The sequence below is a fragment of the Canis lupus genome, chromosome 1 (genome assembly GCF_048164855.1).
Source record: "Canis lupus baileyi chromosome 1, mCanLup2.hap1, whole genome shotgun sequence".
NCBI lineage: Eukaryota > Metazoa > Chordata > Mammalia > Carnivora > Canidae > Canis > Canis lupus.
The window spans coordinates 96,969,753-96,985,372 of record NC_132838.1 but is presented as its reverse complement, the minus strand read 5'-3'; the positions used below and the strand labels follow the sequence as shown (position 1 = coordinate 96,985,372).

Genomic DNA, 15,620 nt, shown 5'->3' with positions numbered 1-15,620 from the left:
CTCAGAATATGGTGGAATTAGCCTAGAAATCAGTAATAGAAAGATAGCTGTAAAATCTCCAAATATTTTTAAATTATACAACAGACTTTTAATTACTTTGTGGGTCAAAGAAGAAGTGTGATGAGAAATGTGGAAGCATTTTTGAACAGAATAAAAATAAAAATTCAACCTAAAATTTGTGAAATTTAGCAAAAATAGTGCTTAGAAGGAAATTTACGAAGTGCAAAAATTAGATAAAGAGGAATATATATAACCCACAACCTATACTTCTATCTTAGAAAACTGTGAAACAGAAGTGCAAATAAAGACTAAAAGTAAGGAAAAAAAAGCAATAATTAAAATGAGAGCAGAAATCCTTAAAATTAAAGATGGTAAACAAAAGAGAAGAGACAGATTCACTAGTATCAGAAATAGGAGATATCACTACAGATTGATTACATGGACATCAAAAAGAAATAATGACCCACTAGTGTGGAAGAGTCTGTCCTCATCAATGTAATGACACACGTGACTAATTCCTGAATGACAGAAACTACCAGGACTCATAGAAGGGAAAATAGCCTGAAGAGTCCTGACTTTTCAGTTTAAGTCAATAATTTAATTACCTCCTCCCTGCCTGAAAAAAAAAAAAAAACTGTGTTCATATGATTTCCTTGATGAATTATACCATACATTGAAGGAGGAAATTATACCAATTTTCAACAATTTTCTCTTCCAGAAAATAGAAGCAGAGGGACAGAGACCTCGATATGACTTGATGTTTAGGTTGATACAGATCCAGATGGAGAAAGAGAGAGAGAAATTCTTCAGATAGTGCACATGGACGGCTTAAGTGTATTTGTATGTTGACTTTCTTTCTCTGTCATCTGAGAACGTCTGGAGGCAATGACATCCCAGAGCAGTGAGCACACCTTGTGCCCAGATCTTGGTCTCTGATACCACTGTCAATCACAAGGGACAGAGAAATGAGAGAGTGTAGAAGTGGAGTAAGAAACATACTTGAGACACTTGCTGTATCTTTAGTGCCAGAAATAATGAAGTGCCCCCCAAAACCAAACCAAAACAAAAACCACAGTGATAGAGCCATTTTAAAAAAGGGCCCAGGAACCAGCTAGGAGGGTTCCTAGTGGGCGTACTGGGACAGTCAGCGCAACAGAATAAAGTAGTATTGGCTTAAAACCTAAAGTATAAAATAAATACCCTTGAGTCCACACCTACATAAATAAATGATTGAATAAATAAAACAGGAAGGGAAGAATAGATACATCTACTCTGCAGAAGAATCCTGAACAATTTATGTAGATACTCAAGAAGGTGGAACATACCTTCCCTGCATGTGGAGAACCTCTGCTGTGAGGTGACAGAAAAGGGACTCCATGTTTGGCCAGAAGGCCTCGCGGAGGTCCTGCTCGCACTCCCCTGAGGGCCTCGGAAGGCTGAGGCTAAGGAAGGGCTGGCCTCAAGCGCTGGCTCCACCACGACTCCTATGGTCCTGTTACCTGTGAGGTAACAGGCCTCCTGAGCCTGATGCCAGGCCCGATGAACCCGGGCACCACCGCCTTTAGGGATGCAGCCAAGCCAGCTGGTGCCCTGTGACCCAGTGCTGGTGAGCTTCCTGTTGCCATCCTGCCATCTGGGTCATCATCCACTGTCACTCTCACGGCTCTCACCGGCCAAGCCAGCACTAAAGGTGCATACCTGGCCTTTCGGTGGCTCGAGTTTGTCGTCTGTAAGATGGCAATGCTTCTTGTGTAGAGCTGTGGCTTCCGTAGGCCTGGGGTGCAGGTTGGCTTCTGTTACTTTTCCAAGCACATCCTTGTGCGTCTCTTGGCCGCACCAAAGTAAACCCCCACCAGGGGGGGTCTCTCAGTGTTGCACCTCTGGTGATGCTTCGGAGTGGAGTCCGGCCTCCCCCAGCTCTCGTTCCAAGTGTGGGAGATGGCACAGCCTGGAGTGTGACATTTAAAGCCATGCTCTTTGCACGGAGCATGTGTGTACAGATGTTTGGAAAGTACCTCCCATCTCAAACGGCGACCCTTGTAAAGTTGTGTCTCCCACTGGTACTGTGAGCGGCTGCCCCCAGGGGATCTGCGACGGGGCCTGAGAGAGCTCTGACTCCACACATGGGCTCTCCTGACTCGAAGACCACATCTGCTCAGCCTCGCCGGCCCCCTGCCAGGAATGGGCATCCTGATGAGATTTCTCTAGGATTCTTCTCCTATTTGATCCCGCCTTACAGGGGAATTGGATACTTATAATGTCTTTGGGCTTTTTCAAAAACATTTAAAGTACCCACGAAAATTTTGGTGTACCCTGCTTGGCACTTAGGTTCCTATAGTAACACAGGGGTCGTTGAGTAAGAACTCCCGGGGCGCTGCTTGTCCCCAGGCACGCAGTGCAACAGGCCCAGCAGTGTCCACTGGCACCCTCAGAGGTGAGTCTGTTCCAGTGGGACCCGGGTCCTGGGGGTTGGCTGCATCTGAATGCACTGTTAAAGGAAGCCTGTGGCATGGGGGATCTGCACTTCTGTTTTCCGGTTGGTTTTGTGTCGAGGCTGGAGGTGGAGGCCCACTTCCCTAATTACAGACACTGTGCAGCAGTGGTGTGAAGGCCTCTGGCTTGTAAGAGGCCGTGTCTTCTGCTCTGTCTCGTTTCCGCTCTTTTCCCTTTGAATGCTCCTCTCCATTTTTGTGGGTTCCCCCTGCCACACACCCTCCCACACACATACACTCCCCACTGGCCTGGACATCTGATTCCAGACCTGCGTTTGAATCCAGCAAAGGAATGTAGGTGGCACATGTGGGAGTCAAGCACACCCAGAGCCCCAGCCTCCCACCCTCCTGGGGTGTCTGCAGGAAGGGGGCCACTCGCAGGTTTCAGCAGGTCCACAGCTGCACCTGAGTTGCTCCCCGAGGCAGCCTGAGCTCTCCCACCGAGTGCATGCCTGTGCCATTCCAGTCCTTTCCCGCAGTTGTCAGGTGGCCAAACCATGCTTCTTCCCATCACATAACCTTTGCCACCTACTCAAGCACAGGGTATACTTAAGGTGTCACGGGTTTATGACATCCAAGAGCACCGGCCAAGGCTGCTGTGATGTGGGGCAAGCATGAGTCCCCCACAAATATCCTTCCACAGACTAGAAAAAGGTGATAGTGACTTCTAATATATATCAAGTGACTCTTTCTGTGGAGGTGTTAACCCAGTTTAGTGCATCCTTGCGTGTTTACATCGGGTGATTGGGTTTCTCCCGCTGCCTCAGGGTCCCTGTGTTTATGTGAACGAGGTGCAGGGATGGGAACCCCAAAAGTAGTGTCCAGAAGCTGAAAACCTCAGCCAGGGACCTCTGGATGGGACAGGAGAAGCTAAGTCTCTGTGGGATGACCGGGGCTTCCCCAGAGGGTCACCAGGAGGGTCACATGGAGCAGAACCAAGGAGAGTGTGGCTGTTTCACTGTCTGTCTGGCTTCCCTGTGTGGTTTGCCACGTGAAGAGGCCGCTGACAGCTGTCAGTCGTGATCAGTGTGCTCTCCTGCCTATTATTTCATTGTTTTTATTTTTCCTGCTTTCGGGACACAGTGGCTGGGTGTCCGGAGACCTGCTGGCTGCAACCCCACCCTCTCCGTGCTAAGCCTGCTGGGCCTGAGCTGGGGCGAGACCCCCACTTCCAGGGTTGAGTCTGGGCCAGGCCTCAGGACCACATATGGCCAGTTCAGGGTGTAGGTGAGTAGGAGCTCCCACTGAGAAGCTGAACCTGCAGCGACTTCCAGTAACACCAGAAGGCAAGAGAGGTATAGAGGTTCTCACAGTCTTGGGGTTAACGCTGGGCCCCTGGAGCAGACTCCTGCTCCCCGGAGCCACTTCTGGGGTGCAAAGAGTCTCTCTTTCCCACATGGCACCCAGAAAAAAAATCACTTGCACATAGTAGATGCTCAACAAACATAAAGAGTGAATAAATGATTTATATTTTAACGTTAAATTCACTTAGGGTGGGCTGGTCTCTTGCATGCAACCAAACATGTTGAGAGTTAACATTTATGTTGACGTCAGCACATAGTATCTGTGATTTGTGCTACTGGGTCGAGGAGGAAGCATCGCTTCGGCTTGGAAGCAAGGTTCTCTGTGGAGCCTGAAAATCTAGGTGTTGGCTAAGATGCGTCAATCTTTCCTCCATGCGTCATTAGGAACTGAAGTTTGGAAGCATCAAAAAAGAACGCAGGTTGGAAGGTTTGGGCGGTATTTTCAGGTGTTGAAACTTCTCCCTCTCTTTTTAAATTTAGTAAAACACACATACACACACACACACAAACAAAAACAAAAAAAGCACTTTCTCCAGCCTTAGATTTACCTTTTGTTTCTGAAATGTGTGTCTTTGTACTCTGGGAAGCCGTGCTTTCCCACCAATGCAGAAGTGGGGCGCGGGGCGGAGACGGCATTGCAGGGCTCGGCCTGGGAGGCGGCGTCTGCAGCAGCGGCCAGCGGGCAGGCCTCGGGACGCTGGGGCGCGGCCCCCCGGAGGGAGGGCGAGCCCCTATCGCTCAGGAAGCCGGTGGACACGGGACTGACTCAGGCGGGGCGCCGTGGGTTCTGTTTCTCCATGTGTGGCCACAGCGTCTGTGTCCACGTGTTATCTCCCCCGCCCCCTGCCCCCCGGAGATCCTGCTGCAGGAGGCAGCGCCCACCGCCCGCCCTCTGCGGACCGGCCCAGGGTGGTCCTCCTCTGGGGCCTCCTGGGGCGGGGGGGGGGGGGGGGGGGCGGGGTTCCACACTGCACCTGCCGGGCCTGCTCGGGCCTGCTCACGCGTCCAGTAATCAGCCAGCCCCTGCCCCGCCCGCTCGGCAGCCCTATTGCCCCTGCAGGCTGGGCTCTTTCCTCTTTTTTATGTAAATGAATCAAACCCTCAGATGAGGGTATTTTTATATGCGTCCCACACTTAATTTTCTCAGCTGCAAGCAGTGGAGGGAATTCCCAGGCAAATTTTTATCGGGGTTGCTTTGCATTGAGGAGGGCAGGCTGTGTGGCTCTGAGTGTCCTAAGCCGAGGTACCTCGTCGCCCCTTCCTGATTCTGTTCCCCCGCCTGCCCGGCAGGACTCTGGCAGAAATTGTCTCCAGATATTTCCCCAGACTGCCATTCGCTTCTGCCACGGTCACCTCTGCGCATTATAGGAGGCTGTGGGGCTGGGGGATGTGGATCGGCCACGTTAGCATGCTGAGCGCCGTGGGAAACGTTCTCTGCAGGAAGTAAAAGGAGCCGCGCCTGTGTGGTAGAGAGCACAGCTTGGGCAGGAGCCACGCTTCAGTGGGTCTTAAGAAGCCCTGGTCTGGGCCCCCTGAAAACCCGGATGGATAGGGCTGAAGAGGAATGAAAGCACGGAGACCCGTGCGAAGGTTCACGGCCCTGAAACAAACACGGATTCGGGGAACGGGTGTAGGACCGTGGTCTCAGCCCAGCAGCGAGCGCATCTCCCTCCGCAGCGATGGGTCCTTGCAGGGGCAAGCGAGCAAACTCGGGCAGTCAGGCCTCATTATTTTCTTTTTAATTATTTTTTAATTGGAGTTTGATTTGCCAACATATAGTGTAACACCCAGTGCTCATCCCGTCAAGTGCCCCCCTCAGTGCCCGTCACCCAGTCACCCCAACCCCCCCGCCCACCTCCCCTTCCACTACCCTTCATTATTCACAGATTCCACAGTTAGGACTTCGCCTTCTCGCTGAGCTGTTTTCACAACTTCCAGCCAGTACTCCCCTCGTCTGCGTGGTTTGTGGACACGAGCCGAGCAGCGGAATGCAAGCCTCCTGACACACCGGCTCCCAGCTGAGGTCCGGCGAGGCAAGCCCCTGCCTCCTTGTTCGGGCTCAGGCTGTACACAAGTGTCCTCCTCGTGGTCGATTTACTACCATGATTGGTTGATTGATTGATGGATTGATTTTTCTTTCTTTCTTTTTTTTTTTTTTTTTTGCACTTCTTGGCGCTTTTGGTTGGTGATTTTGTTGAGGATGGCCCCAGGCTTCGTGCCGTGCGCCATGCCGTGTTCCTAAGTGACCCAAGGGTCAGTTTCATTCTGGGTGAGTCAAGTAAGCCATGACATTGAGCAGTCAAGTGGTCAAGAGTAAAGATAATGGAACCAGAGTGTCTGGATTCAAAATTCAAACCCTGCTTTTGCCACCTGGCCTGGAGACATGATGCAGTTAAGAAACCAGTGCTTTGTTTTCTGTTAATTAAATGGACATGATACCACCTGCATCTTCAGGTTTCAGATGGGGACCAGGACCTGCTACATAATAAATTCTCAAAAATGTTACTACTGTGAGGAGGAGGAGGAGGAAGAGGATTACTGAAGGATTACTCCAGATTTCTCTTCTGGCACCTTGACCGCCATGGGACTCTGCTCTTCCCGGTCCTTCCCTGTCCTTCGTTCACAGTGATGATGGCAGTGAATTACACCAGGGGACATTGGAACTTCCAATTCACCGCTGAGGATGCTAATGCAGTGGAAGGGATGTGTCAGGCCAAAACCGAGAGCACAGTGGTTTCCAATCAGGGCACATGGTGGAGGAGGGCATTGCCCCAGGGAACATTTGGAGACATCTGGAGACAGTTTGAGGTTGTCACTGTGGGGGACTCGGGGGAGTGCTACTGGCATTAATCAGTGGAGGCCAGGCTGTCAGGACAAGACAGCTCCCACATCAGAATGACCTAGACGGAACATCGGGAAACCCTGGGCCAAGGTCATGTCGGGTGACGGATGCAAGGAACCAACAGAAGGAGTGTGGGGACATGCTTTGGCTGCTGTGCAAGGGCATCATGCATTAGCTAGAAGCCCAGCGGGAATTCTGGGGTGCCGAGGCCACCCACGGTCACGACTGTGGACGCCAGGAGCAGACCCAGGGGTGGCCTGCGCCCCTGCTTGTTGAGGTCTCCGCGGTGGTGGCATCAACTCTGGCTGCACTTTGAAGAGGGTCTCAGAAGAGTGACATGGAACTGTGTGGGCGAAGTGCCCAGAATGGTGAACGCTCTGGAAGCAACATCGGGGGGCAGGGGGAGGACACTGGAGTGCCAGCAGAGGGAAGATCATCTGGGGAGGCAGAAGGACCTGCATGTCCTGTCAGCAGATGGGGGGCTGGGCAGGAGGAAGAGAGGCCGGAGGTCGGGCACACAGGTCCCCCCCACGCGGGAGCAGTGATCCAGGAGGAGGCTGGCCTGTCCTCTGGGTTCTCTGGCCCTGGCTCGGTGCTGTCTGCCTGGTTAAGTGGCTGCATGGTGGGGGTCATGCGTTCACTGCAGAAACTCTAAAAGAAAGAGAGATGGGCATGCTTCCCTCTAACAGGCATTCTGAGAGCACCTAGGAAGCCCCGGAGTGCTGGGGGACCTGGGGAGCTCCCGTCTTAGAGTGGGAAGAGCTGGCTCCTGGGGAGGGCGATGATGGAAATAAACTGTTTTATGAGATAAAGATGAATGGGGGCATGTCGTCAGCTTACACCTCTCTGGGAGGTGGCCTGAGCGGAGACCACAGGCCTGAGGAGGGATGAGCAGTGGCCGGCAACAGGGAAGGTCTCTCCCCGTGAGGACAGGAAGGAAGGGTGGATGGCCAACACGGGCAAGGTGAGAAGCAGCTCGGGCCGAACCAAATAGGGTTTGGGATGGCACAGGGAGGTGACCTGCCCACATTCCCCCACCTGCTGTGTAGGGAGCAGACCATTTGGAGGGCAGGTGGCAGGAGGAACTGGTAAGACCCTGCAACATGTGCTACCAGGGTGATGATGGGAGATGCTGAGAAGCCGTGGCTGTGGGACGTATTTAGAGGAGAACTGAGGAGAGATCCCCGGAGGTCCCTGGTCCAGCCTCCAGCACAGAGCTCACTGCTTCCTAAAGAAATGGACACCCCGGGGAGTGAGCAGGCTGGCCCCCGCCTCCGTGGAGCTGTGCGCTGTTACAGGGAGGGCTCTGGAGACTCCAGGGTCTTGTTCTCAGCTACTATTTAAGGTCGGTTGTCATTTCCCCGGTTAGGGCCGGCCGAGGGACAGATGGGCCTGAGCAACCAAAGCCCCCTCAGGGGCCCTTGAAAGCTGAGTTGTGTGTTGGACGTGCAGGTGGAAATATCAGGGGCGTGGTGTTCAGGTCAGGAGCTCAGTGGGCGCAGGTGAGTGTGCAAGTGCTGGGCCTGCCAGTAGCAGGGGTGGTGGTGGGGGGCATGTGCAGGGGGAAGATGAGGCCGGAGACCCAGCCCCAGCACCCAATGGGTGCAGAGTAAGTGAAGGAAGGAGCCACGGAAGGGGGGGTCTGCAAAGGAGAGAGACGGTACCAGGGAAGCGCAGGGGCTGGGCTCCTTCCAGAGCTTCCGGAGGTCGAGCCAGGTGAGGCGAGTCAACAGGCAGCGCGGGGGGTCTTGGATGCAGGTCCAGCAAGGGGCATGGCAGCCACTTTGTTGATCCCTTGTTGGGGGCCACATTCTGATAGCACAATGCATTCTGCGTTTTGACCGAGCCCACATGACGTGCAGCACGGGTCGGGTCTGCAGGCAGATAAGCTGGATGTGCATGCGGGGAGTGGGGCCCTGAGAGCTCCACGGCATGGGCGGAGCCAAGTGCAGGGATGGTGTGCCCAGGGGCCTCTCTGACAGGGGGCAGTGGCCCAAGAGGGGAGACCAGTGCCATAGATGGGGGTGCCTCGAGCGAAAAAACACTGGAAGAGAAATACTGCTCCTTCCCAGAGAGGTCTTGTTGTTAATGGCACCCTCGGACGTACATGCGAGTGTAGACTGTGTAGACAGGATATAGCAAAGCAAACCTGGCTGAGACAGGAACTACTAGAACCCTGACGAGAAAAAACTTATGATTTTAGTCAAATGGAAAGAAAGAAAGAAAGAAAGAAAGAAAGAAAGAAAGAAAGAAAGAAAGAAAGAAAGAAAGGAAGGAAGGAAACCAGAAAATTGTTTATATCATTACATTATAATAAACCTGATTTTTTTTGGGTGGGGCTCACTCAGGAGAACGGATTTGCAGTATTGGCTGGAGAAAGTCATTACCTGTGTCTGGCAGGTATTCTCGTGTTTGATCACTGCTTGTCGGGAAATCCGTGTTGTGGAGACGCTGTTTTCACATGGCTGTGTGCATGTCTGTGGTGTGTGTTCTGTGCACGTCCGAGTGTAACACAGAGGGGTGTGCGCTTTCCTCCCTAGGTGTACAGACGGGGTTACCCAGGTAATATTCCATTGGTGACCAGCCCCTTTCGGTTAAAATGTAGGCTTCTTTGGATATTTTTTGGATAATGGCATATTCCGTTCTCATCTACAAGCACAACTGAGGGAACATGCCCTCCCGGTTACAGATGCAGCCGCTTCCTCCATGCCACTCTTCTGAAGAGCACACGTCCTTGTCGTGCGAGGAGTAGCTTCTCTGGGACAGGTGTCCTCATGAGATGCAGAACCCGCGCTGGTTCTATAATATCAGCTACACACATGGTGCATGGTGGGTGCCAGGAAGTGGTCTGCAGAAGGACAGGGAAGGGACAGCCGGTCGCCCAAGGCCAGAGGCACCTGCGGAGAGGCTGTGCCTCTTCATCCTCGGGGTGTGGGCCTTGCAGTCCTGCCCCTGAAACCCCCCACCCCCCAACCCGCCCAGACGGACATGCATGGGCTGCGCTGCCAGCCATCCCAGTCTTACACAGTATGTGAACACGGCTAGTGCCTGGGCTGTCTGGCGAGGGCCTACCAGACGAGACCCACTCGAAGGCCAGCGTCCAGGTACAACAGTTGGGGAACATCTTCGCTGCCCATGACCAGCCATGCGTGTCTGTGACGGCTGTCTCCATCTCCCAAGGCCGCTGGGCCAGGCTCTCCTGGGGTCTGCGCTACGCACCTGCCGGCCAGCGGGCCAGTGAGTAGGCCGTCTTCCCATGGGACTTCCCTTTGTGATGTGTCTCTTAGAATTCTCTGTCCCTACCAAGAAAAAAAAAGAGGTTAACCTGGTCACATTTGTCTACTGCTCTGTATTGGGGCTTGATACTAAGAGGGCGTGTTTGGAAATTGATTCTGTGCAAAAGATGGAAGGATGGGAAGGACCTGGTTCCACCGCCAGGTCCCAAGAGAGAAGAGCTTCCTGTCGGGAGGACCTGGCCCGGGTCAGCAGTTGAGCAACCTGACCTTGCTGCTCAGGTCCTGACCAATGTCCCATCTTCTCTTCTCTTCTCTTCCTCTTCCTCTTCCTCTTCCTTTCTTTTCTTTTCTTTTCTTTTCTTTTCTTTTCTTTTCTTTTCTTTTCTTTTCTTTTCTTTTCTTTTCTTTTCTCTCTTTTTTTTTTTTTTTTTTTTTTTTGCCAGGAAGACCTCCACGTGTGCCCTCGGCCCCTGACGGGGAGGTGAAGGCATGGCGGGAAGCACGGCCGACAGCGCCAACCACCTGCCGTTCTTCTTCGGCAACATCACCCGGGAGGAAGCGGAGGACTACCTGGTCCAGGGCGGCATGAGCGATGGTCTGTACCTGCTGCGCCAGAGCCGCAACTACCTGGGCGGCTTCGCGCTGTCGGTGGCGCACGGGAGGAAGGCGCACCACTACACCATCGAGCGCGAGATGAACGGCACCTACGCCATCGCGGGCGGCAGGACGCACGGCAGCCCGGCCGAGCTGTGCCACTACCACTCCCAGGAGTCCGACGGCCTCGTCTGCCTCCTCAAGCAGCCCTTCCACCGGCCGCCCGGGGTGCAGCCCAAGACCGGCCCGTTCGAGGATCTGAAGGAGAGCCTCATCAGGGAGTACGTGAAGCAGACCTGGAACCTGCAGGTGCGCCTGGGGCTGCGAGAGACGGTCCCCCCTCCGGGGGGGTCACTTCAGAGAGGGCAGCCTGGCCCGTGGTGATGCGGGTCACCCAGTCACCCAGCTCACACGGGGGGACCTCCTGACAGGCATCCCAGGTGTCGGCTGCTTTTATGTACCTGAAGGGGGGCGCACAGTACGTGCTGATGGGCTCCTGATTCTGTAGCTTCTTCCTACCACATCTCCGTTAGAACATTCTGGGTGAGCGTGCACGTGGCTGCAGCAGCCTGTGGCTGGCTGACCGCCTGGTGTTCCCTCCCACGCCCTGGAGCGCACCTCCCTGGCACCCAGTGACTAGCACTTAGTGCCTCCAGGAACTTCCCTCAGCCCGTCATTTGCAGCCCCCGGGCACGATGACCCCCAGCACGGCGGCCAGCCCCAGGGAAGGCACAGGTATTGAATTAGCACAGACTGACAAGTCGTCCCCTGGATGGGCCCCGGATGGTGAGGCAGCTCGGCTCACCGCTTGGACCTGTGTGTGCACATATTTCTCTTGCGCCTCCCTGTGTTGGTGGTGCTAATGCACGCGGGTGTGAGATGGGATAGGTTGGAGGGTTCTACACAGTGACTGCTTTCCCTCCGTGAGTGGGGTCGACACGAATTCATGCTTGCAGGCAGGTTAGCAGGACTCTGGTCAGGAGTTGTCATTAGCATTTATTAGATATGCCTGAGACCATCTTTTTTATGTTTTTCGAAGTCAGACAGATCTGATTTATGGAGTTGTAATCTATACACAGTGATGTTAAGCTTTTAGGGGTACAGTTCTATGATTTTTGACCAACACAGGGCCCCATGTAGGTCCCACCGCAATCAAGATGAGCTGCTCCCAGCCCAGCTCCCAGCAGCCTCCCTTTGATCCCACAGTGATTGTCTTTTCCAGATCGTTCTATAGGAAGGGACTCACAGGCCTGTAGCATTTTGGGCTGCCTTCTTCCCCTCCGAACGATGATGCATTTGCGACTCAGAGCCAAGTAGCATCCCGCTCCTTTCCCTTTGACTGGCTTTGTTCTGGCTGCCGCTCTCGGTTGCACCTGTCACGATTTCTGTGTCTCGAGCCACCTGTAGCAGGACAGATTTTCCATCTCCAGCTCCTCCCTGTCCTCCCTCCTCCCTTCCCACCCCTAGATTGCGTTCATTATAATGTTTACCTCCTCTTATCCTCATCGTAACTTCCAATGATCCAACGTGAGGTCTTCATTCACAGCTGCTGGGAGTACCTCACTCTCTCCACTCCCTAAGCACGGTTGTCAGCCAGCTGTCAGCCCCCTCCCCATGTGTTTTTCACGTCATCCGTGTCCTGTGGCGACATCTCCTGCAGTGTGAGGGGTTGGAGGAGGCCTTGGCGGGCAGCCAGGAAAGCCATGTGTCCTTTGTGGCACATGTCCCGGGGCTTCTGAGTGGTCAGAGGGGTGGGACTCTGATGCAAAGCCATCAATTCATGCAGGACTGCCATCCCTCTGGACCTCGGGGATGGTGCCAGATGGTTTCTAAAGCCCTGTTTGGCTTAAAAAGGCCAACCTCCAGGGATGCCTGGGTGGCTCAGCAGTTTAGCGCCTGCCTTTGGCCCAGGGCGTGATCCTGGAGTCCCGGGATTGAGTCCCGTGTCAGGCTCCCTGCATGGAGCCTGCTTGTCCCTCTGCTTGTGTCTCTGCCTCTGTGTGTGTGTGTGTGTGTGTGTGTCTCTCATGAATGAATAATAAAATCTTAAAAAAAAAAAAAAAAAAAACAAGGCCAACCTCCCAAAATCTACATTGTGACTTATACACTCGAAGGTACTTAAATCACATCTAAGAATCTTACTGGTTTTATTCAGAAAATGAATGAATTACCACTGTCAGGACTTGGGACAGATTTGAAATGATTTCTGTGTCTTTCTTTTTTTCATTTTTACCTAGTACCACTCTGCTTCCTTCTCGTGGCAGGGTCAGGCTCTGGAGCAGGCCATTATCAGCCAGAAACCTCAGCTGGAGAAGCTGATCGCCACCACGGCCCACGAAAAAATGCCCTGGTTCCACGGGAAGATCTCACGAGTTGAATCTGAGCAAATTGTCATGATAGGCTCCAAGACAAATGGAAAATTTTTGTAAGTATGGTGTGTTTTCCATTCAGCTCCTGTGGCCGGGCCCGCTTGGACAGCTGGGGCATCTCAGCTTCCCCATTGCTGGAGCCTGGGGAAGACGCGGGCCCACTGAAAAGACATTCCCAAAGCCATCCCTTATAACTTGGCATCCGTTTTGCCCAATCCTACCCCAAAGGAAACACTCTTCTTGGGTCCTGAGGGACATAACATGGAAAGAAATGTTACTCCGCCACATATTTTGCTTTTCGTGGCAAATAGAGGATGTGTAATGATATCTGTGGCTGTCCCTCTGAAGTAAAAGCACTGCGGTGGCTCATTCACTCACAGACCCCCACCCCGAGATCTCAGACCTGACTTCTCTGGTGTCACTTGGAACTAAATGCCAGTCAGGTGGATACCAAAGAAAATTTGCTGAGGGTTTGAGTGGTTTCCTGTGATGGCTTTGATCACAGGCAGGTTTGTGGACTTCGGCCTTACAAATTCAGAAATGAGGTGTGCATCCCTAGCTGTGTTCGTTATTACCCTAGTGACTGATGGACCTCGGTGCTCGAGGTCCTGGGGACACAGGCCACCTCGGGGCGGGGCCAGCAGTGGAGGATGGTTTGCGACTGTCTTAGGCAGGTGCGGTGGTAAGCCAGCACGGGGGTACGGCTGGCAGGGGCACATTCACCTGGTGAATTCCACAGGTGCTAGCTGGGTGCCCCAGGGGATGGTCATCACATTCTTGTCTTGGACACTTATAAACAACACTTAGCTCCATGGTCAGGCATGTGGAGTCACACCAAGTAGACTGTAAACTCTTCTAAAAACAGGAGTGTTTTTTGCTGAGTACCATCCACGAAAAGAATGTCTATCAGACTCTACTGTAATATCTTTTATTCGAAAAAAATTATCTTAAACACAATACTCTTCTTTTAAGAGTAAAACAAGAACAGAGTGGCCTGGGTTGGCACACAGTGGGAGCGGGGATGGCGATTTAGTGGGTGCAGTGGCAGGCTCCAGCAGAAATCCTGCAGGGGAGGCTTTTTTCCTTGTGTGGCACCTGTTCGCTTATTTTCCCCTGAGGTTCGGACTTTTATCATCTTCTAAGGAATAATTTCCAGCACAAATGTCATGAAACTGTCCACTTAGCATCCCGATGTGTGACGTCAGCCCCAAGCGGTGTAATCCAAAAAGTGAGCTGGTTCAGACACCTGCTCCCAGGCTTGCTGGGGAACTGCTGTGCTCAGAGATGCCTGCCCGCTCCCCACTCACACGGGGGGCCCTAGGACAGCCGAGGGCTCAGCCAGCTGCTGGTTCCTTCCCCGGCAGTGTTCTCATGCCTCATCCATGCTTCCCTGCAGAAGGTCTTTCCTGCCTACTTTCCAGTCATTGGAGCTGGCTTCCCCGTCTGTGATCCAGCATCCTCTAGAATCCACATTGCGGTGACTGCCAGCACCGTTCTGCATGTTAGAGATGGAGCCACACAACCGTCCACCTCCTGAGCCCAGCATCTTGGGAGAAATGGACACTGAACAATTGAACAGAAACCGTATAGTAGGTTAGAGCACAGAAGTAGAGGGATAGAGCACTCTGGGATGGGCATATAGGGTTCTGTTTTATGCTGAGACAAGGGGCCTTGCTTCGAGCAGAGACCTGAAGGCAGTGGGGAGCTGCCGTCAAGGAAGCAGCATGTGCCCTGGGCGGGGCCGGGCCTCAGAGGGCCGGTGGGCACTAGAAGCATCAGTCGGTGCATCTTTGGGAAAGAGTTAGGGCAGTCAGCTGAACCCAGTCAGTGGGACCTGTCTGGCTGGCCAGTGCAGACGTGCAGGAGTAAGCACGCCTAGAGGCCACATGGTGCATGTTCATGCTTGAACCCAAGTGCGATGTGAGTTTTTCTGCAGATTTCAGGGCCTCTCTGCCTCCTCATATCTGAGCACAGGCACTGTGTGTAGGGCTTGTTGGAAGACAGTGGTGCTGTGGCTGCGAGGCCCTGCTTCATGGCTCTGCACTGTGCTCTGTGCACCTGGCTGTGGTCAGGGCCAGAGCTCTTCCCTGTAGACGTGCCCTTGGTGTGAGCACGGCTCCCCTGTGTCCTCTGGTGTTCCTGGCATGAGTTTCAGTGAGAAGGAAGGCAAGATTTCAGGTGGGGATGGCCATGTGGGATGCTGTACTTGATGAACGGGCCTCGCGTCTACCCTGTTTCCCCATGTTTACGGTTCCTTTTTTGACCTCGTCTTGTGGCTTGATTTTCCCCACATGAGGCTGACCTCACTCTGCATTGTTGGTTTCCTACACTGGTCTATTCCCAGCCCTTCTAGGGCATAGTCTGGCTGCAGTTGGAGGCTTGCTGCATGCTCCCCACTGCCTCGCTCAGGGCACTTGTTTCCAGCATGACCCTGTCTGAGACTTGCCACAGCCAGCCTGCCCTCCCTGGGGCCTCCCAGAGCACCTGGCAAAATGAGAAGAACCAAGGAGGCTCTCAGATCCAGAAACAAAATCTAATTTTTGTGACTCTTAATACTGGACATCCACAAACTTGATTTAATGCATGTCAGCATGTGGTGTATCATGTCTAGCTCTTTGCAGAATGCTAATAAATGCAGATCTTCCTCAACATATGTTGGGGTTATGTCCCGATAAACCCTTTGTAGGTGGAAAATATCATAAGTCCAAAATGCATTTAATACTCCTACCCTACTGAACAAACACCACAGCTGAGCCGAGCCTGCCGTAAATGTGCTCAGAACC

General features: G+C 53.1%; 1 protein-coding gene and 1 long non-coding RNA gene across 5 annotated transcripts in view; one reads left to right on the top strand and one right to left on the bottom strand.

The window, feature by feature from the left end:
• The window catches only part of SYK (spleen associated tyrosine kinase), an 81,797-nt gene that overhangs the window by 21,128 nt on the left and 45,049 nt on the right, over positions 1-15,620 (top strand). For 3 of the 4 annotated variants that reach the window (XM_072841177.1, XM_072841150.1, XM_072841160.1), the window contains exons 2-3: positions 10,318-10,777; positions 12,733-12,893. In XM_072841177.1, coding sequence (XP_072697278.1) covers positions 10,364-10,777; positions 12,733-12,893 — 575 coding nt within the window. In that variant the 5' untranslated portion in view covers positions 10,318-10,363. The remainder of the gene's footprint in view (positions 1-10,317; positions 10,778-12,732; positions 12,894-15,620) is intronic. The other variant, XM_072841167.1, reaches the window with a different exon arrangement.
• On the bottom strand, positions 11,445-12,174 carry LOC140641404 (uncharacterized). Its single transcript, XR_012037915.1, has 2 exons — positions 11,959-12,174; positions 11,445-11,869 (listed from the first exon to the last, which is right to left on the bottom strand). It is a non-coding gene; the product is annotated as an uncharacterized lncRNA (long non-coding RNA).